At 38.4% G+C, this 22,657-nt stretch overlaps 1 protein-coding gene and 1 long non-coding RNA gene across 5 annotated transcripts in view; both read right to left on the minus strand.

The window, feature by feature from the left end:
• Positions 1 to 522: 522 nt before the first annotated feature.
• The window catches only part of ALG5 (ALG5 dolichyl-phosphate beta-glucosyltransferase), a 52,699-nt gene continuing 30,564 nt past the window's right edge, over positions 523 to 22,657 (minus strand). For all 4 annotated transcript variants that reach the window (XM_055244998.2, XM_055244997.2, XM_055244996.2 and 1 more), the window contains 3 exons: positions 16,315 to 16,466; positions 3,196 to 3,281; positions 523 to 732 (listed from right to left, as the gene is read on the minus strand). In XM_055244998.2, coding sequence (XP_055100973.1) covers positions 617 to 732; positions 3,196 to 3,281; positions 16,315 to 16,466 — 354 coding nt within the window. In that variant the 3' untranslated portion in view covers positions 523 to 616. The remainder of the gene's footprint in view (positions 733 to 3,195; positions 3,282 to 16,314; positions 16,467 to 22,657) is intronic.
• On the minus strand, positions 20,256 to 22,651 carry LOC134732627 (uncharacterized). The gene is made up of 2 exons (XR_010115967.1): positions 22,119 to 22,651; positions 20,256 to 20,472 (listed from the first exon to the last, which is right to left on the minus strand). It is a non-coding gene; the product is annotated as an uncharacterized lncRNA (long non-coding RNA).

The raw sequence follows: 22,657 nt of genomic DNA on the forward strand, positions 1-22,657 counted from the left end.
TTACAAAATTGACAGGAACTCCCTCCATCACCCAGGCTAGAGTGCAGTGGCATGATCATAGCTCACTGTAACCTTGAACTTCTGGGCTCAAGTTGGCCTCCAGTGCTAGAGATGAATAAGACTATAAGGAAATGAACACCTTTGTGACTAAGTCTGTATTCTTGCCTTTAACATATAATTTCCTAAAGTTTCATAGGCTGAAATATAGGTTTCTTTGATTTGGATAAATTTATATATATTTAAACCTATACCCTAGCTTTATTTTTAAATCTCTGAAAACTGTTACATGATTGTAGTTTATGGTTAAGTTCATGAGAGTTATGCAGGCACTTTAGGGTAAGAATCACTTCTGTCTACAAAAATTCTGTTTCTCAGAATTATAATGGTAATGAAGCTAAACAAACAAAAGAAAATCTGACTTTTTAAATAAACATCTTTTAAAAATCATTTATATCTAAAGAGATATATAATTTTTTACTTATGGAAAGTTAATTCTTTAAAATTATCAAAAGGCAGACAATGACAAGTTTATTCCAGTTTTACTTAAAATTTTAGTTTCAAATGAAATGAAATGTGACTCTGACGCATAAGAACACAACTGAAGACTGCAAGCAACCTAATTCATTTTCCGAGTTTGCTCAAGCCTCCAGGCACCAGTCAAATATCGAAGTCGTATAAAAAGTAGGTCTTTGCCCATCTGTAGCCAGCTCCAAAATGGAACTAATTTAGAACCTGTGATTTAAAAATAATTAAAAACAAATTAGCTTAAATAAACTCAACAGAAAACGTATCAGTTTAAAGTCAGTCTACATGATCGTTGTGAGCCTTTAGCACCTTAATTTTTTAAATCATGGACCAAAAAGTTAAACAATTCCAAAGCTGAAGTGAGTGGAGTGGTTTTCTCTAAAAACAAAAACAGAACATCTTGAAGTGAAATAAAACTTGAGAGGATCTAAATAGTGAAAATTTCATACAGCCCTACTATAGAAAGGAAGGACTACATATGGTGAGGGCTCTAGAAAAGTCTAATAAAAAAACTACTCACTGAGTGCTCATTACTGAAAATAATTACATACGAAACAACTAAAGATACAGCACAACAGATAAATATGATTATTTCTACATAAATCCAATCTTAATGATAAAAAATAAAGCCTATGATCAGACTTAAGATAATTTTGTCCAGACTTGTCTCGGGCTACACAAGAACACCAGCCTAATTAAATATCTGATCCACATATCACAGCAGACTCTTTTTTTGTTTTTTTGAGACAAGATCTTACTCTGTCACCCAGGCTGTAGTACAGTGACACGATTATGGCTCACTGTAACCTTGACCTCCCGGGCTCAAACGATCCAGTCCTCCTACCTCAGCCTCCCCAGTAGCTGGGAGTACAGAGGCATGCACCACACCTGCCTAATTTTACAATTTTTTTTATAGAGATGAGGTCTCACTATGTTGCCAGGCTGGTCTCAAACTCCTAGGCTCAAGAGATCCTCCCAACTTAGGCTCCCAAAGTGCTGGGATTACAGGCATGAGTGACTGTGCCCAGCCACAGCAGATTCTTATAACCATTACTTATAGTATATACCTGCAGATAAAGAAGTATCAGGAGGAAGGTTTAACATTTCATTATCATTTTAATTATACTTTCTATTTAAAGAAGACCTTTTTCACTGCTCTGAATTTATATGACAGCTTTCTTCTGAAAACATTACCACCAAAGCACTGTAGTGACATTATCGTTTATCAGAGCCAAATATTATCTTCATCCCACAAATGAGGAAGTTGAGGGACCTACAATTCATATTACAATACAACTATCTCTGTAATGCAAATAAGCAAATGACTAAACATAAAATGGACTTACTTTTCCCCACCTCATCTTTCCAAAGAGTCTGCGTTGGCCAAAGATCAACACAAATCAACAGAGTTGATCATGATACCCCTGAGTGATCCTTTGACCTGCTTCCCAATCCCCTTTGATTCTAGGCAGCTACTGTGGAGATGAGCTAAGATTTTGTAAACTCAGTTTGATTCAGCAAGACATAAAGAGGTTTGAATTCATCCTAGACTATATAGTTTGTATAATCTTGAGACTGGTTCTTAACCTTTTTCTGTCCCTAAACATCTGAGGTTACAGAGCAATAATGGTTTACTGCAACAAGGACTCTCACCAGAAGAGCTGGACTTTGAAAAAGTCTCCAGTTGATTATGTTAACTGCTCCCACACTGTGAATTAATTTAGGTTCATTCTAAGGTAAGGAGAAAACTAGAATATGTTTAAAATTCTATATAGCTAGCTGTCTAAGCCTTTTTAAATAGGAATTATTAAGATTTATGATAGATTTCAAGTTATTATAGAGTTGGGATCTTTATGTTTTTGGATATATGTACAGATACAGTTTTAAAATGGCTCTGGATTGACTGTGGACATTTGGAGTAAAAACACTTTTATTTATTTTTTCAGATGGAGTTTCACTCGTTGCCCAGGCGGGAGTGCAATGGTGCGATCTTGGCTCACTGCAACCTTTGCCTCCCAGGTTCAAGCAATTCTTCTGCCTCAGACTCCTGAGTAACTGGGATTACAGGCGCCTGCCACCATGCCCAGCCATCTTTTTGTCTTTTTTAGTAAAGACGGGGTTTCACCATGTTGGCCAGACTGGTCTCGAACTCCTGACCTTAGGTGATCCACCTGCCTTGGTCTCCCAAAGTGCTGGGATTACAGGCATGAGGCATGGTGCTTGGCCATAAAAAAAATTTTTATTTCTTATTTAGCTTTGCATAGTGGTTTGCAGGTACCTAATATCCACCTAGTGATAAAAAAATATATAGGAAATGGTGATGCAAAAAATAAATTTATCTATCTCAAAAGACTATCAACCTTCTAATTTCAGATCACCATGACTTTGTCTATTGTAGGACGTTTTATTGAAGTTTCTTCAACAAGGTAGTAGGCCTACTGAAGGCCCCATGAACAGACAAAAAATATTAAAGGCAGCAAGCCAGATGGAAGGTATTAGCAGGTACTATTCTCCTTGGAACTGGATCTTTGAGTCAAGACAGCTGAGAAGGGCTTGATGAGGGGAGCAAGGAGAACATTAAAGCCAGCTGACTTTACTAGACAACTATATTATCTGATATCTCTCCCTTTGTCTGACTCAAGACAATCATACAATAAACAATATACTCACCTTCAATTTCTGTCCAGTTGACAGCAATTTCTGCTATTGGAATTTTAAAGAACTGTGCTATGTACAGTAGTTCTACATCAAATGCCCTAAAATAGAAAATATATTGATATTTATTTTTAAAGACAAATAGAACACAACTATATCTCTACCTGGGCATGTTTTAAAGAAGCTTACATGGCAGATATAAAGCTTATACCATAAACCTGAAGATCAGATTCACAGAAGTCAAATAATTCAAAGCTGAGTAGTTCAGAAGTTTCAAGTCAAATAATAATTTAGAATATCATTGCATAACATTGTATCTCTATTACAGCTCAGAAACTCACAGTGGTAAAACTAGCCTCATGGGTTCCAAGAAAAAATTTAATCCTGGAAAATTTCAGGATTGATGGTTTTCAATCCTAACCTTAACTGGACTAGCTCAAGGTAAAGAACTGACATTTTCAACTGATTCAGAGAGCTGATAAAACAAAACTCTGAGATGCTCCAGTTGAGACTGTTTTACATTACTTTAGAGTTGGCTGCCTATTCTCCTCTACCATCAGAGGATCAAGATTACTTTTCTAAGACAGCGTCCCCAGGGCCTTCCTTGTCTTTTCTGTTCCCCTTCCCTGTGGTGTCCTGCACAGTATAATACTGGCAACTATTGAAAGTAAAAAGCTACTTTGGACTAGTCTGAAATACTCTTTGGATATAACTAATACATACATAGGAATCTGATATATTGTCTTACTTGTCCTAATATATACTGTTAAACCATTTCCAGTCTAAATCTCCAGTGTATCCTTCCTTCCACTTACGAAAGGTCTTTCTTAAAGCCTCTTTTCAGTCAGTGCCTTGGCTTAGGTCAAACCTGCTTTCCTTAAAGGTTCTGAATCCTGACTCATAAATTTTCCTGGATTCTGCTTACAAAATTTCTCTGAACTAGTTGCTTCTCTCACTGATATTAAACTCAGGAAGAAAAGCACCACTACCTGTTAAATCTTCTTCATCATCATTTAAACTGTCTAAAGTCCTTGACTGTTTTGCCTTCATCCATGAGTCAGTTCCCACTTTCTAGGCTGCACAGAGCACAGTTCAAACTTCTAGGGCTTGGTTGTAAAACATTATTCATACAGACAAGAAAATGCCTAAAGTCCACTTATATTTGATTTCTCCAATCCCAGACAACTTGAATTTGGGAGATTTTTGTTTTTTTGCCACAATACCATAATCATCCATTAGGTAAATAGTTTAAATTCCAAGTATTTGGATAATTCAATATGAAAACTATTTTTTAAAACAATGCTTTTTCTTATCCAAATAAAATACTTAGTTAAGATGATAAAACCATTTACAAAAGTGGGTTGTATTTTAAAACTTTCATCCCCTAGAATTGTGATACTCATGAAAAAAGAAATAATTTCAATATTAAGCCTGGTGCTTAACCCTTAACTTTCCTTTTAACACAAAAACAAAATATTAGCTAATGGGCTGAGTTAGTTCTAATGATACTTGATAACCTGAACAAGATTATTATATATTATTTCTAAGGATATCAGTATATAGCTAGTGACTTACCAAATACACAAAACAATTGAGTAAAAAAGAGTGGAGAGGTTAATTGAAATCACTTTATATTAAAAAAAAAATACCCTAGACCAAAAGAGTCTTTTGGTTTTGTTTTAAACAGGGTCTTACTCTGTCACCCAGGCTGGAATGCAGTGGCACAATCAGGGCTCACTGCACCCTCGACCTCCCCGGACTCAGATGATCCTCCCACCTTTGCCTCCCGAACATCTGGGAGCATAGGCCCAGATATTCCTTACTAGTCCTATAATTTTATCTTCTTTTCTAGTTTTGTTCTTTTGAGATTTCCTCAATTTTATTATCTAGCCCTCTTTTTGAATTTTCATCTCTGTGCCACCATGCCCGGTTAATTTTTGTATTTTTTGTAGCAAAGAGGTTTCATTATGTATCCCAGGTCTTGAACTCCTGGGCTCAAATGATCCTCCTGGCTTGACCTCCCAAAGTCCTGATATTACAGGCTTGAGCCACTGTGCCTGACCCAAAATTAAATTACATCTTTCTCCTCTTAAACATTTTAGAAGACATGAAGATATTACACATACAAAAAAATGCAGCTCATATCATATTATAAGTGCCCAGTCTGTTACCTAAGCAAACATTTTAACTAAAATACCAAGTACTTCTATAAAGAGCCTTATGTTATTAAAGGGAAACAGTATAAGGGTTATTCTCCAACTAAGATGCCTTCCTTTGTTTATGCAAATATGGGTTGGGATGAGCCACTGTGTTTTCTTTTCTTACTCAGTTCCTGGTACAGCTGTTAGCTCACTAACAGATTCCTAAAGGACAAAAAATATGCTGAGACCCTGTTAAACCCAGCAGATGGACATGAACCCCACTGCTGCCTCCTGCAGCCCTACCACAATTAACACAACAATATGGAATGAACAAAGATGGGAGGAGATGATAATAATAATAATAAAAAAAACCCTGTAAGTTGTAGGGAACATGGACAGGAGCAGTGGGAGAAGGGTGCCACAGAGCACCCCAGAGGCTCAGGCATTGAAGGCCTCAAATGATGTCTTCAGGTGAAGACACAGGTGGGGCTGCAAGTAGGACTCACTGAACATCTAAGATTTTCCTTCCCTTCATGCCTTTTCTCTGTTGGTTCTGTGAATGCTAACAGCCAGGCTCACAGCTCCTAGGCAGGAGATTGAAGGACTCTACTTTCATGAAAATGACCTGTCCAAAAGACAGTGCCAGTTGAGACTTTCTCACACGTAGCTCTGCTGGTTTAACCTGTAGCGAAATGTACCAATGAGAGCCTCTGCACATGGACACAGCTTCTACTGAGTGTTTTAGTGCCATACTATAGACATGTGAAGAATGAGTGTTAAAAAGAAACATACAAAATCAGAGGCAACAGAAGCAATGCAGGTAAAGGAAATGACAAAGTTTTAAAAAAGATATTCAGAGGCAGTGGAAGATACTGTAGTGATGAAACAAGAATAGGTTTTTTAAAAAGTTAATACTGAAAAACAAAAAAAGAGTTCTAGGAAATTACAATTTTGATAGCAGAGATAAAAATTCAAAAAGAAGATTGGATAATAAAATTGAGGAAATCTCAAAAGATCAAAACTAGAAAAGAAGAGAGAAGATAAAATTACAGGACTAGTAAGGAGGTTCCACATCTGTTTGTAAGAGAGCAGAGAAAATAAAGAGAGACTGTTAAAAAAAAAAAGATTAAGAAACATTTATCAGAACTAAAGGACATGACTTTTCAATAGATGGTGTTGGGAAAACTGGATATCCATATGCAGAAGGACGAAACTGGACCCTTATATCAAAAGACTAAAACAAAAACAAACCTCAACATGGATTAAAGACTTACACACTTACACATAAGACCTGAAACTGTAAAATTACTAGAAGAAAACATATGGAAAAAACTAAATGACACTGGTCTGGGCCATGTGTTTTTTATTAGATTGGATCCCAAAAGCATAGGCAATAAAAGCAAACAGACAAATGGGATTACATCAAACTAAAAAGCTTCTGCACAACAAAAGAAATACTGACAGACTGTACAGACAACCTATGGATTGGGAGAAAATATCTGTAGGCCATATATCTGATAAGCGGCTAACATCACAAATATACAAGGAACTCAACTCCATAGAAAGAAAACAATTAATTTGATTTAAAAATGGGCAAGGGACCTGAATAGACATTTCTCAAAAGATGACATACAGATGGCCAAGAGATATATGAAAAAATGCTCAGCATCACTAATCATTAAGGAAATGCAAATTAAAGCCCCTGTCAGAATGGCCATTATAAAAAAGATGACAAGCACTGGTGAGGAGGTGAAGTGGGAACCCTTGTACACTGTTGGTGAGAATGTAAATTAGTATAGTGATTATGGGAGAGTGTATGGAGGTCCCTCAAAAAACTAAAAACGGAATTACCACATGGTCCAGAAATCTCACTTTTGAGTATTTATCCAAAAGATTTGAAATCAGTATGTTGAGGAGATAACTGCACTCTCATGTTCACTGCAGCGCTGTTCACAACAGCCAAGTTATTGAATCACCCTAAGGGTCTGTCAACAGAAAAACTGGGAAGGAAAATGTGGTATATGTACACAATGAAATATTATTCAGCCTTGGGCAACCTCCTTTGGGTCCCCTCCCATTGTATGGGAGCTCTGTTTTCACTCCATTACATCTTGCAACTGCACACTCCTCTGGTCCGTGTTTGTTACGGCTCGAGCTGAGCTTTAAGAGGTGGCAGTCTTACACTGCCGGGGTCATCAGAAAGGAAAGAAAAGAGAAATAGAAGGGAACCGCCAAGCAGATATTGAAGCCAAAAAAGCCAAAAGAGCTGCAAGGCGGGACCCTCCATTAGAAATGCTTATAGAAGGACCCCTAGTATGGGGTAATCTCCTCCAGGAATCCAAGCCCCAGTACTAAGCAGAAGAAGTAGAATGAGGCACCTCATGAGGACATAGTTTCCTCCCCTCAGGATGGCTAGCCACTGAAGAAGGAAAAATACTTTTGCCTGCAGCTAACCAATGGAAATTACTTAAAACCCTTCACCAGATCTTTCACTTAGGCATTGATAGCACCCATCAGATGGCCAAATCATTATTTACTGGACCAGGCCTTTTCAAAACTATCAAGCAGATAGTCAGGGCCTGTGAAATGTGCCAAAGAAATAATCCCCTGCCTTATCACCAAGCTCCTTCAGGGGAACAAAGAACAGGCCATTACCCAGGAGAAGACTAGCAACTAGATTTTACCCACATGCCCAAATCTCAGGGATTTCAGTATCTACTAGTCTGGGTAGATACTCTCACTGGTTGGGCGGAGGCCTTCCCTTGTAGGACAGAAAAGGCCCAAGAGGTAATAAAGGCACTAATTCATGAAATAATTCCCAGATTTGAACTTCCCCAAGGCTTACAGAGTGACAATGGCCCCGCTTTCAAGGCTGCAGTAACCCAGGGAGTATCCCAGGCATTAGGCATACAGTATCACTTACACTGTGCCTGGAGGCCACAATCCTCAGGAAAAGTTGAGAAAATGAAGGAAACACTCAAACAACATCTAAAAAAGCTAACCCAGGAAACCCACCTCGCACGGCCTGCTCTGTTACCTACAGCCTTACTAAGAATCCGAAACTCCCCCCAAAAAGCGGGACTTAGCCCATAGGAAATGCTGTATGGACAGCCCTTCCTAACCAATGACCTTGTGCTTGACTGAGAGACGGCCAACTTAGTTGCAGACATCACCTCCTTAGCCAAATATCAACAAGTTCTTAAAACATTACAGGGAGCCTGTTCCCAAGGAGGGAAAGGAACTCTTCCACCCTGGAGACATGGTATTAGTCAAGTCCCTTCCCTCTAATTCTGCATCCCTAGACACATCCTGGGAAGGACTCTACCCAGTCCTTTTATCTACCCCAACCGCGTTTAAAGTGGCTGGTATGGAGTCTTGGATACATCACACTCGAGTCAAACCCTGGATACTGCCAAAGGAACCCAAAAATCCAGGAGACAACGCTAGCTATTCCTGTGAACCTCCAGAGGATCTGTGCCTGCTCTTTAAGTGACAACCGTGAGGAAAGTAACTAGAATCGTAGATCCCCAATCTCCACGGCCTTCCCTTGTCATATTTTTCTCTTTACTGTTCTCTTACCCCCTTTCACTCTCACTGCACTCCCTCCATGCCGCTGTACCACCAGCAGCTCCCCTTGCCAAGAGCTTCTATAGAGAATGTGGCTTCCCGGAAATACTGATGCCCCAATGTATAGGATTTTTTCTAAAGGAAACCCCACTTTCACTGCCCACACCCATAGGTCCCTGCACTTCAGGCCATACATTTCAATCCCTGTATCTTTAACCTCCTTGTTAAGTTTGTCTCTTCCAGAATCGAAGCTGTACAACTACAAATTGTTCTTTAAATGGAGCCCCAGATGCAGTGCATGACTAAGATCTACCGTGGACCCCTGGACTGGCCTGCTAGCCCATGCTCCGATGTTGATGGCATCGAAGGCACCCCTCCAAAGGAAATCTCAACTGCACGACCCCTACTACGCCCCAATTCAGCAGGAAGCAGTTAGAGCAGTCGTCTCCCCAGCAGCACTTGGGTTTTCCTGTTGAAAGTAGGAACTGAGACAGGACTAGCTGGATTTCCTAGGCCGACTAAGAATTCCTTAGCCTGGCTGGGAAAGGTGACCGTGCCTACCTTTAAACATGGGGCTTGTAACTCAGCTCACACCCAACCAATCAGGTCATAAAGACGGCTCACTAAAATACAAATTAGGCTAAAGCAGGAGGTAAAGAAATAGTCAAATCATATATCGCCTGAGAGCACAGGGGGAGGGACAATGATCGGGATATAAACCCACGCATTTGAGCAGGGAGCGGCAACCCCCTTTGGGTCCCCTCCCATTGTATGGGATGGGAGCTCTGTTTTCACTCTATTAAATCTTGCAACTGCAAACAAACAAACAAACAAAAACCAAAGAAATATTATTCAGCCTTAAAAAAGAAATTCTGTCATTTGTGACATGGATGGAATTGGAGAATATTATGCTAAGTTATGCTAAGTGAAATAAACGTCAGACCCAGAAAGACAAATGTTGCATATCCTCTCACTTTTATGTGGAATCTAAAACCATCAAACTCGCAGAGAGTAGAATGGTGGTTTCCTGAGGCTGGGTGGGGAGATAGGGAGATGATGGTCAAAGGGTACAAAGCCTCAGACAGGGGGAATAAGGTTTTTTTTGGAGATCTATTATACAATGTAGTGATTACAGTTAATAATAATGTGTTGCACATTTCAAAATTTCTAAGATAGTAAATTTCAAATGTTCCCACTACAAAAAAAGGATGTCCATTAATTAGCTTGATTTAATTATGCCACCTTGTATTCATAAATCATAACATCACTTTGTATCCTAAACATATCCAACTATAATTTGTCAATTTATAAAAAATTAGAAGGACCTACTGAATACTCAACAAAATGCATGAAGAAGAACTACATTAAGGCCTAGGATTATATTTCGAAACACTGTGGAAAAAAAGCTTCCAAAAGGGGGTGGAAACAACATGCGAAGAGTCAAGATTCAGAATTGGACTTCTTCACAGAAGCATGGAGTGCCAAAGACAATACAGGAATGTTTCCAGAATTCTGAGGAAGAATTTCCATTTTGAATGATTATAATCCTTTCTCTACCTAACTATAAAACAAATGTGAGGGTAGAATCAATGTTTTTTTCACATGCAAGGAATCAAAAAGTTTCTTTCTCATATTTTTAGGAAGTTAATAGAGGAATGTGCTCTACTAACATAGGGGTATAAATAAGGAAATGGAGATAGAGGATGGAGCAAGCTGTATCACAGGCCAGAGAGCAAGCAGAAAGACATGAGCTGACTGAGATTCTCCAGCAAAAATGAAGAAATGCAGAATCTGTGTTTAAACACAGTGAGGGATAATTATACTCTTGAGATCCTGAACATGAGTAAGTAACAGATCCATAGTAAAGTCAAGCAAACAAAAACCCCAAACATTTATTACCTTCAGGAAAACAAAAAGTAGTACAAGAAAGGTAATATAATCATGCTGCACTCAAAGGTGAATTATCTTCACACAGCTCTGACTATCAATACTGACAAAAAATAATTATTTTAAAACTGTATTTGGAGTTTACGTGTGGAGGGTATACAGAACTTTAAGAGAACTTTAGTTCTTAGCATCGATTTCCTATTTTGGAAATTAATATCTAAACCTGGACAACTGAGAAATAGCTATGCAGACCCATTATTTTGAACACAAATGCAAATACCACAAAGAAATAGCAAAAAACACTTGAAAGTGGCCACAGCTATGGAGTGGAAATTGGGGCAAGGAATTACTATTCTAAGCCTATCAAACTAACTATTTAATATATAAAAGTATAACACTGATTAAAAATAAAAAGTATTCATTGAAGCAAAGTTCATTTCAAAGAAAAAACATATATATATATTATTATTGAGACAGGGTCTCGTTCTATCTCCCAGGCCGGAGTGCAGTGGTGCAATCAAGTGCTCACTGCAGCCTTGACCGCAGGGCTCAAGCTATCCTCCTGCCTCAGCCTCCTGGGTAGCTGGGACTATGGGCATGTGCCACCACGCCTAGCTAATAATTTGTTTTTTTTTTTTTAGACGGAGTCTTGCCTGCAATCTCCACCTCCTGGGTTCAAGCGATTCTTCTGCCTCAGTGCCCCGAGTAGCTAGGATTACAGGTGCCCGCCACTATGCCCAGTTAATTTTTCTATTTTTTTTGTAGTGATGGGGTTCTGCCATGTTGCCCAGGCTTGTCTTGAACTCCCGGGCCCAAATGATCTGCCCAACTCAGCCTCCCAAAGTGCTAGGATTACAGGTGTGAACGACTACACCTGGCCCAAGTATTTTAACTTCCATAAGTGGAAATAATTTAGGTGAAGTACAGCTCTGAAGATGAAGCTATATACATAGTTGGTTCTCCATATCCATGGGTTCCACATTCGCAAATTCAATCAATCATGAAGATATTAAAAAATAAACAGTTAAAAACCACAATAAAAAATAATACAAATAAAATATATAAGCTGAGTGTGGTGGCTCATGCCTGTAATCTCAGCACTTTGGGAGGCTGAGGTTGGAGGATCACGTGAGCTCAGGATTTTGGGACCAGCCTGGCAATATGGCAAACTCTGTCTCTACAAAAAAATACACAAATTAGCTGGGCGTGATGGCATGCACCTGTAGTCCCAGCTACTCAGGAGGCTGAGGTGGGAGGATCGCCTAAGGCCAGAAGGCAGAGGCTGCAGTGAGCCATGTTCACTCCAGCCTGAGTGACATGAGACCCTGTCTCCAAAACATTAACAACAAAAAACAAACACACAGTACAACTATTTACATAGCACTTACCTTGTATGAGGTTTAAGTAACCTAGAGATGATTTAAAGTATATGAGAGGATGTGCGTAGGTTATACGCAAAGACTACACCATTTTATAGCAAAGACTTGAGCATCTGGACAGATTTTGGTATCTGTGGGTGATGGTCCTAGAATTCATTTACTGTGGATACCAAGGGACAACTGTATATCTATGTATCTGAATTTGAAGGCCAAATTTACATTACTTAAAACTTTTTAATCTTTCTATTTTTATTTTTAACATACCCATTTAACTCATATTAATATTTGAATATATATACTTAACATACCTATACTCAACTCTGCAGTTCTGAATCTAAAGAGATACTGAGAGTTTTTTTTGAGACAGAGTCTCACTCTGTCACCCAGACTGGAGTGCAGTGGTGTGATCTCGGCTCACTGCAACCTCTGCCTCCTGGGTTCAAGCAATTCTCCTGCCTCAGCCTCCCAAGTAGCTGGGATTACAGGCGCCTGCCACCATGCTTGGCTAATTTTTAAAAATTTATTTTTAGTAGAGTCGAGGTTTCACCATTTTGGCCAGGCTGGTCTTGAACTCCTGACCTCAAGTGATCCAACCGCCTTGGCCTCCCAAAGTGCTGGGATTACAGGCGTGAGCCACTGCGCCCAGCCGATACCAAGAGTCTTAATTTTAGGTATATTCCTTTACAGATTTCTAATACCTAGAAACTCTATTTGATTTTGATTTCTTGAAAGTTCTGAGAAAAATTTCAATGAATCCTTAAGAAAAAATAGTCAAATGTCAAAGGTGACATTTGGAAACAAGGCACAGATGTACAACTTGGTTTCTGTAACTTATATTGTTCTTTAGTCTTGATTTAAAGTGCAGGAACAGAGATGTTTAAATAAAAACCACTGATGACATATTATTGTGGTGAAGGGCATACTGCTCATTAAGCTGATACATGTATACTTGGTGGTTCTCCTTTAGAGGCACCAAATAAACATAATGTACCCTAAAGAAAAATGTGAGCAGTTAAAATTTTAAGTGAGGTGAATCTTTTTTTTCCCTAATAAAATTAAAAAAAAAAAAAAACAAACCAAAAAACAAAAAATAAACCGAGACAGGTTTCACCATTGTTGCCCATGCTGGTTTCAAATTCCTGGACTCAAGCAATCTACCTGCCTCAGCCTCCCAAAGTGCTAGGATTACCGGTGTGAGCCACCATCCCCAGCCATTAAGTGAGGTCAATCTTATGTCAATTAACAACAAAATAAATAAAAGGCTTGCATGTAACATTAACATTAAAAAAAGAAAAAAAACCCCAATAATGTTCTCTAACTTAACCTCACAAGAACTGCTGTCTAATACAACAGCCCCTCAGCACATGAGGATACTGAGCACTTGAAATGTGGCTAGTCTGAATTGAGATGTGCTGTAAATTTGAATATATAGTACAAAGAAAATAATGTAAAATATTTCAACTTTTTTCATACTGATTGCATGGTGATATGACAATATCTTGGAAATGTATTCAATAACAAGTAAATCTTATCAGCTTCTTTTTACTTTTTTTAAGAGACAGGACTTCACCCTGTTGCCCAGGCTAAAGTACAGTGGTGCAATCACACCTCACTGCAGCCTAAACTTCTGGGCTTATGAGATCCTCCTGCCTCAGTCTCCCGAGTGGCTGGGACTACAGGCGTGCACACCACCACACCCAGCTAATTAAAAACATTTTTTTTTCTAGAGACAGGGTCTTGCTATGTTTTCCAGGGTGGTCTCAAGTGATCCTCCCCACCTTGGCCTCCCAAAGAATTGGGACTACAGGCATGAGCCATCTTTTTACTTTTTAAATGTGGCTAATAGAAAATTTGAAATTACATATATGCCTTGCCTCTGTCTCATATTTCTATTAAACAATGCTGCCCTAGAACAATCCTGACAGGGAAGCTTCATGATTTTTAAGTTATCAATCCTAACCTTTCATATTTCAACAAAAATGAAAGATCTTTAACAACGAAAAATAATATTCTCAATTTCTAAATTCTTCCTTTCAAACTACAAAGAACCTGCATCTCTGACCCTAGTTCTGGAGCCAATAGCTGACTGAAAAATAGCTAATGCAGACAGAGGGCTTTACTTCTGGAGTCGTTTCTTGAATTAGATTTTCTGATTTTGGAGTCTATTAACTATCAGTTTATCTTATTTTTCAACATAATAAAAACACATATCTAAATTTGACAACTAATGTAGACTACTTAAAATGTTTTAATCTAGGAAAAAGATTTTAAAAAGTCTGAATGATAATTCTGAAAATACATTTTTTAAAGTAATATTTTTGGGGTTATATGGCATATATTTCTAGGAAGACAACAGGTCTTTGAAAACAGAAAAATTGTAGAGTATAAAAATGGACACATACTGGCGTAATCATACAGATACCCAACATGAACAGGATTCACACAGAACCCATGACTAAGTATTAGTTCTTTCAACAGTATCTACTCGGTACCTACTATGTGCCGGGCATGATATTAGATAGTGGGATATACTAATAAGTAAAATTAAATGTGACTCTTGCTCTCATGGAGAAAGATTATGCTTTAATCGAGAAAAAGAAACATTAAGTAATTACACAAATATAAGAAAAAACTACAAATGTCATAGGTGCTATGAATACAGCACATGGTACTGCAACAGGATATAATTAGGGGCACCTGAGCTAATTATATTATCTTTAGAGAGTGAAGGCAGGCTACCCTAAGGAAGATCTGAAGGAGAAGGTGAGAAGGGGCGTAGTTAGAAAAGAAAAGAGTCCACATGTGGAGACACAGGTGGGGCCAGACTAAAGACCATGGGAAGCCCATGAAGGAATATAAGCAGAAGAGGTGCATATGATTGATCACACTTAAGTTTGCAAAGACCTTGTGGGCTACAGCATGGTAGTCTGGAGAAGGATGGTGTCCTGGATGGTGGTGGTGGAGATGGAGAGAAATGGAGGAACATAAAAGCTAAAATCAACAGTTCCTGTCATGGATTGGATATACGCATGTGGAGAATGTCAGGGCTGATGTCAGGGTTTCAGCTTCCGTACGACAGTGCTAGCCACCTGTATCTCCAGTATATTTCAAAGGAGAGCTCAGGAGTATCAAATGCTGCTGATGGGTTAAGTGTGACAAGTGGTCATTTAACATGACCACTGGCTTCAATGACACAGAGGTGGCTAGATGTTAAGATGAAGTAGACTGGGTGTGGTGGCTCACGTCTGTAATCCCAGCACTTTGGGTGGATCACCTGAGGTCAGGAGTTCAAGACCAGCCTGGCCAACATGGTGAAACCCCATCTCTACTAAAAATACAAAAACTAGCTGGGTGTGGTGGTGCCCACCTGTGATCCCAGCTACTTGAGAGGCTGAGGCAGGAGAATCACTTGAACCCGGGAGGTGGAGGTTGCAGTGAGCGGAGATCATGCCATTGCACTCCAGCCTGGGCGACAAGAGCGAAACTCAAAAAAAAAAAAAAAAAAGATGAGGAATGGAAGAAAATCCACATGAAGAAGGTGGGGTGAGGAGTGAGTGGGAAGCAAGAAAACAAAGCCAGTGAATATAAAACACTTTTTCAAGAGAAGGTTGCTTGTGAAGGAGAAAGGGCTAGAGCTGGAAGGGCACAGCAGGTCAATGGAGAGGGTTCTGGGAAAGATGTGATGGAGGAGAAAAGGCTGAATACACAAGAGATGAAATACATGGACAGGATTAGGTTTTGACAAGGTGGAAGGAGATGTAGAGGTCAAAAGATCGGTCTTAGGAAAGACACCTTATCTCCCGTAGAAGGAAGAAAAGAGAAAATGGGTGCCCTATTCTGTTTTGATATTTCTGAGCTTTTTCTTTTTTCTTCAAAGGAAAAAAAAGGAAGTCTAAGGAAAAAAAATGTTTTCAGGCCACTCAATTTCTACTGTCCACAATTAAGGTGAATATACATAACTTTATACCATATTGTTGGGTTTGTGTATTTTCAAAATAAGATCCAAGTATAAAGTATAAAGGCAAGATGAAGCTTACATACATTATTGTCAATTTTGTTTAAATCTACATGTTCATTATAAATATACAGGGCTGTTTCTCATTACCTAGAATGATGGCTGGGTCACAAGACAGACTGGATAATTCCAGTCAGAAACCTACCATCGTTCAACGTGTAGAGATGAAAACGTCCGTGAAGCTGCTTCTCGAGTAAATAATTTGAACCCACACTGTGTGTCCCTGATTCCTTTGACACAAAGGAACCACACCAGAAAGTGGAACCCATACATGAGAAGAGTACGGAAGTAAGAACGCTGAAAACAAAGACAAAATATAAATGACTTTTCCATTCATCTGTAAAGGAGACACTGAAAACACCTGCCTGTAGACAACTGTATTTTAATATTTAATTGACTGGTAGATCTTACATAAGAACACCACTGTTCCATGAGCTTCACCAACAAAGTATATTAAAGAAACAGCAAGAATGCCTACTGCTTGGAGCAGAGTAGAGGCACTAGGAAGCAGTTACTCATTTCCTGGAGGTTGAGTCAGACAAGTGGCCAGGGCTTTAACCTACCAGGAGAAACAGGTTTGGGGCTGCTGCTGTGAGCAAGGAAACATCTCGTTTACTTACATATTTTATGCTGCTTTGCCCCACATACATTTCAGTTTCAAAAAAGATGTCAGTTTCCAGGATGTATTGACAAAACAAAACACAGATGTAAGCCTACAGTTGATACTTAACTAATGAGAATATTGACAGAAGACATATAGCAGAGTATCATGAAGGTTATGGACTAGAAAGGAGTTTGAAACAAACACCTGGTCTTTCTAAGTATGCCAGAGATCTAATTAAATACATTTAAAATACTGAGTTCTTTAATACTTTGGATATTAAGATTAAGTAGGTTTTAATCCCATCTGAAGTTTCACTACTGTTATTGATGATTAATTTTATTAGTAGTAACAGAATATTCCATTAGTCATGAAACATAAGAACATAAGATTATTATCACTGGATTCCAGACTTTCACATTTAAGATTTAGTAAAAGATAGGATCTTTGTAAAAAATAAAATAACAAAATTTTTTTTTTTAGAGACAGAGATGCCTTCTGCTGTCCAGGCTAGAGTCCAGTGGTGTGGTCATGGCTCACTGCAGCCTCAAATTCCTGGGCTCAAGTGATCCTTCTGCCTCAACCTACAGAGCAGCTGGGATCACAGGCGTGTGCCACTACACCCAGCTTCTTTAAGACAGATCTTTTAAAATGTTCCTTAGTTAAGGCAATAGACTCAAGTAATGATGCGTTACTTACGTACATAAGCAACCTATTAAGAGTCCATTAGAACATTTAATATCTCATACTATAGGATAAAGGTCCCTTCCTCCTTTTGGCTTTTGCTTTTCAAAATTATAATTTTTAGTATCATTCTTCCTTAGTATGGCTTTTTCCATCATCACCAAACAGAACCACAGTGGAACAGAGTAACACAGAAAAAGCACCAAATCAGGCGAGGTGCGGTGGCTCACGCCTGTAATTCCAGCACTCTGGGAGGCCGAGGCAGGTGGACTGCTTGAGGTCAAGAGTTCGAGACCAGCCTGGCCAACATGGCAAAACCCCGTCTCTACTAAAAATACAAAAATTAGCCAGGTATGGTGGCACACGCCTGTAGTCCCAGCTACTTAGGAGGCTGAGGCAGGAGAATGGCTTGAACTTGGGAGGCACAGGTTGCAATGAGCCGAGATGGTGCCACTGTACCCCAGCCTGGGTGACAGAGTGAGACTCCGACTCAAAAAAAAAAAAAAAAAAAAAGAAAAAGAAAAAGCACCAAACTAGCAGGCCTGTATTTGAATCCTGGCTCCATTACTAATCAGCAGGGTGACCTTGAACAAGTTACTTCAACCCTCTAAGTCCATTTCCTCACCGATAAAATGAGAATAATGCTTACTTCACAAAGTTATTATAAGGATTAAATGAGATTATTTTAAAGAATATAGTGTTTGGCACAGAAAATAACAGGAACTCAATAATGTTCTTCATAAAGGAAGAAAGCTTGAAAGCTTACTCTCCTGACCACAATTTTACTTATGTATTAAATAGGGCAGGAAGGAAAGGAAGAATAAAATACTTATCTATATGGTATGTAAAACAAACTTTTAAAAATGATCTAGCACTTCTCATTTATCATCTAGAATCATTAGTTATGGGTTGATGTAAATATGTCTTACCTCTCTAAGTAGATAGGGCAGAAACCTCATCTTAAAATACTTTAGGAATCTCACAACAGCTTGCTCAGTGCCTTCCATATAAAATACTTCCAATAAATACTGGTTGACTGATTAAACCTCCAAAAGAGCACTTATGCTTAGGAAAGGAACAAATAGAAATTGAAAGATAGAAAAATAAAAATTAAAGGTAGAATAACAATACCTATATTCTCCTTGAGTGATTTTTAATGTGATTTGAGTGAGCTTATTTGTTAGCAAATAAAACTACTCATGAGTGCTCTGGCTTGGATGTTAATACAGGATTTGTGTTTGTTTTAGGATAATGGCTATTTTTTAAAAAGCCATTATCCTAAAACAATGTAGAGTTCACATGAAGATCTTAAGTGATTTCTAACATATTTAAAAGCTTAACAAGGTTAGTCACAAACAAGAGAATCTTGTTTTTGTTTTTAGAACTTTGCAAAATATCTTAAAATTTAGAAGATACCTAAAATATAGGATAGACTTATTTAGTTAAGTGAAGCTACTAAAAGAGAGTAGGCTTATATGATCTTCTGAAATGGCCATTTAAAACATTAAGGAAAACAATTTTCACTGTTTCAGTGTTAATGCTAATATCTTCAATGTTTATAAAATGTAAAAAAGAAATTAATTCAGGTGAAATTTAAAGGTGACTGCTAATTTCATTATCTTAAAATAAGAAGTTCAAAGAAGTCTCCGGATTTAAGCAAAGACTCTTTAAACAAAAACTAAAAACATTAAATAACCACTAATGGATTCTATTTTTGAATCCTTTTAAAATGATAAATTCAAGAATAGCCAGACCGTATATAAACATTACCGTTATACAGACCACATGGGAATATAAGCGCTTTTAAGGATGATACAAGACTCCATCAGGGCAGTGTCATGTTTGTCTTCCAAGGGAGCAGTAAAAGAGGTGGTAGAATAATTGAGAAATGTAGAAACATATCAAGGAAAGATGTTTCTGAACATTAGGCAATAAGCTACTGAAGTTGTCATTTGCTATCTTGATTAATTCTTTTATAATTTTCTCATTTTCCATAGATTGATCACCATGCAGGGGTTTATTACTGACAGCACATGAAGGGAAATGGAAAGCCATGCTGTAGTTTTCTGGACATGAGGCGGATGCGTGTCTTGTGCCTCTTGGAGACAACCTTTTGTGAGACAGGTATGGTTCTATAAGAATAAGCTGGACTTGAACAAGCCTACTGAGCAGTAGTTGTCATAGCATCTGCAGCAGACAACCAATGATCTCTAGTGAGTATCAAAGGTTATCCTTTCTTTCTATAGAATGGCAGCCAATTCTGTGGGAGTCAAGAGCACTAAATCAAACACCAGGTTTTAGAGACGAAAGAATGGATGGATGGAGACAAGATGAATTATAAATATGTGGTTCCTGCGATTGATCCCTTGATACCTGGCTAAGAGCAGTACTAGGTAAAAGATTAGACCATAGCATAGTCTCATTTAAATACTAGTGTATTTCTAGGAAAAATTCAGAGTTTTCAACCAATGCAAGTTCTAAGTGAAAAGAATTTACACCATGAAAACCAAAACCAAAACACATGGCTCCTTTCTACAGCCACCACCAACAAATACAAGAACTATCTCTTGCCTATATTACTCACTGGCTCCTAAGTCTGTCTTTGGCTATTTTTCCAAACTATCTTTTTTCCTTCACCAAGTAATTATCCTTTTTCATCTCATTAATATATTTTTTTTAAAAAAAAAGAAAGAAAAAAAGTACTTAAAAAACCATTAAATTAGTATTGATCTATTTCCATTAGCGGTTTTAGTGTGCAAAAACAAATTTTTATTTATTTACTTTATTTATTTTTTTTTGAGGAGGAGGAGTCTTACCCTGTCACCCAGGCTGGAGTACAGTGGCCTGATCTCAGCTCACCTGCAACCTCTGCCTCCCAGGTTCAAGTGATTCTCCTGCCTCAGCCTCCCAAGTAGCTGGGATTACAGGTGTCTGCCACCACGCTTGGCTAAGTTTTACATTATTAGTTCCACCATGTTGGCTAGGCTGGTCTCAAACTCCTGACCTCATGTGATCTGCCTGCCTCAGCCTCCCAAAGTGCTGGGATTACAGGTGTGAGCCACTGTGTCCAGCCTATTTGTTATTTCAACACAGATAACTGTATTTATAATATCATACTATTTTTTACAAACAACCTAATATTTCAGGTTTTATCCCATGTTATTAAATAGTCTCCATTATCATCAGCTTTACTGGCTGCACATTTCATCTAGGGCTATAGCTGTATTTCCTATTGTGGGAATTTAGTATTTAATAGTTTCTACTACAATTTTATATATATATACACATATATATATACGATTTTATTATACATACACTATTTTATAATTATACACATATATATAAAATGTGCTGAACATCTTAGACACATACTTTTCCTTTTCTTATCCCCTGTGCGTTGTTAAACTGATGAAGTTGGATTAATTCCAAGCTCTCTTCCCATTTTAAGTATCTAGGAGTGTGCTATTCTCTATGGTTAATAGATTAACCTTTTTCAAACATCAGTGAGAATCTCTAGGATACATAGAATACTAGACTAGGTGCTAGTAAAATAATTACTTCTAAAAAAAAGGAGAAGAGGCCAGGCATGGTGGCTCACACCTGTAATCCCAGCACTTCGGGAGGCCAAGGAGGGCAGATGACGAGGTCAGGAGTTCGAGACCAAATGGCGACCGCCTCTACTAAAAATACAAAAATTAGCTGGGTGTGGTGGCACACACCTGTAATCTCAGCTACTCGGGAGGCTGAGGCAGGAGAATCGCTTGAATCCGGGAGGCAGAGGTTGCAGTAAGCTGAGATTGTGCCACTGCTCTCCAGCTTGGGTGACATTTAGACTCTGTCTCATAAAAACAAAACAAAACAAAAAAAAAAGGAAGGCCGGGCATGTTGGCTCATGCCTGTAATCCCAGCACTTTGGCAGGCCAAAGCAGGTGGATCACCTAAGGTCAGGAGTTTGAGACCAGCTTGGCCAACATGGTGAAACCCCTTCTACTAAAAATACAAAAATTAGCCAGGCATGATGGGGTGTGCCTGTAATCTCAGCTTCTTGGGAGACTGAGGCAGAAGAATTGCTTGAACCTGGGAGGCAGAGGTTGCAGTGAGCCACGATTGTGCCACTGCACTGCATCCTGGGTGACAGAGCGAGACTCTGTCTCAAAAATAAATAAACAAAAAATAAAAGAGAGTCTGGGTTTCTATACTTCAATATAATCCTTAAAAGGTTTTTGTCACTCTGTCATCAATATACCTTTTTTAAAAATTAAAATTTCTACATATCTCTTTTCCAAATCACTGGGGGAAAGGTTCAACCTTTTATTCTACTGGTTCTTAAAGCCTCGTGTGCATAAGAGTGACCTGGGAAACTGTTACTCTAGTTTTTCTAGCATAATCTACAAAATGAAGAATTGAACATCTTTAGTGACATTTTTACACCCTAAAAGGGCAGTTGCAAACTTGTGAAATTTTAAAGTATAGTGTTTTTCTAAGAGAAATGAGGTTAAAAAAAAATTTAAACTGAATAAAATTCAAAATAAAGCACTTAACTGTGCCAATGTTAGAAAAAAATAAAGGCAAGTTGATTGGTTAAAAAATGCATCATTTAGGCCGGGCACAGTGGCTCACACCTGTAATCCTAGTACTTTGGGAGGCTGAGGCAGGCAGATTACCTGAGCTCAGGAGTTCAAGACCAGGCTGGGCAACACAGTGAAACTCTGTCTCTACCAAAATACAAAATCACAGCCAGGTGTGGTGGTGTGCGCCTGTAGTCCCAGCTACTTGCGAGGCTGAGGCAGGAGAAATGCTTGAATCCAGGAAGTGGAGGTTGCACAGTGAGCCGAGATCGCACCACTGCACTCCAGCCTGGGCAACAGGGGGAGACTCCGTCTCCAAAAAAAAAAAAAGCGTAATTTAGAAGTTTGTTTTATTACTGAACAGATTCTCTTTATCTTAAAAATATATTAAAAAGACCTGCTTGCATCCTAAGGCAAAGCGAAGTCCACATCTTCTTGTATATGCTTAAAAAAAAATCAATTCTAAAATGTGCCAATCCTTCATAATCTTTCCACAATTACACATTAATTTCTTTTGAAAGGAACCTCACGTTTAAGAGATTAGACATAAAAGCCAATTTCTTGCCAAATATATATGTAAAAAAGGAAATAAAAGCCAATTAATTGGCTGTCCCATGCCAATTAATGAAGTCTCA

This window comes from Symphalangus syndactylus, chromosome 15 (assembly GCF_028878055.3).
Source record: "Symphalangus syndactylus isolate Jambi chromosome 15, NHGRI_mSymSyn1-v2.1_pri, whole genome shotgun sequence".
NCBI lineage: Eukaryota > Metazoa > Chordata > Mammalia > Primates > Hylobatidae > Symphalangus > Symphalangus syndactylus.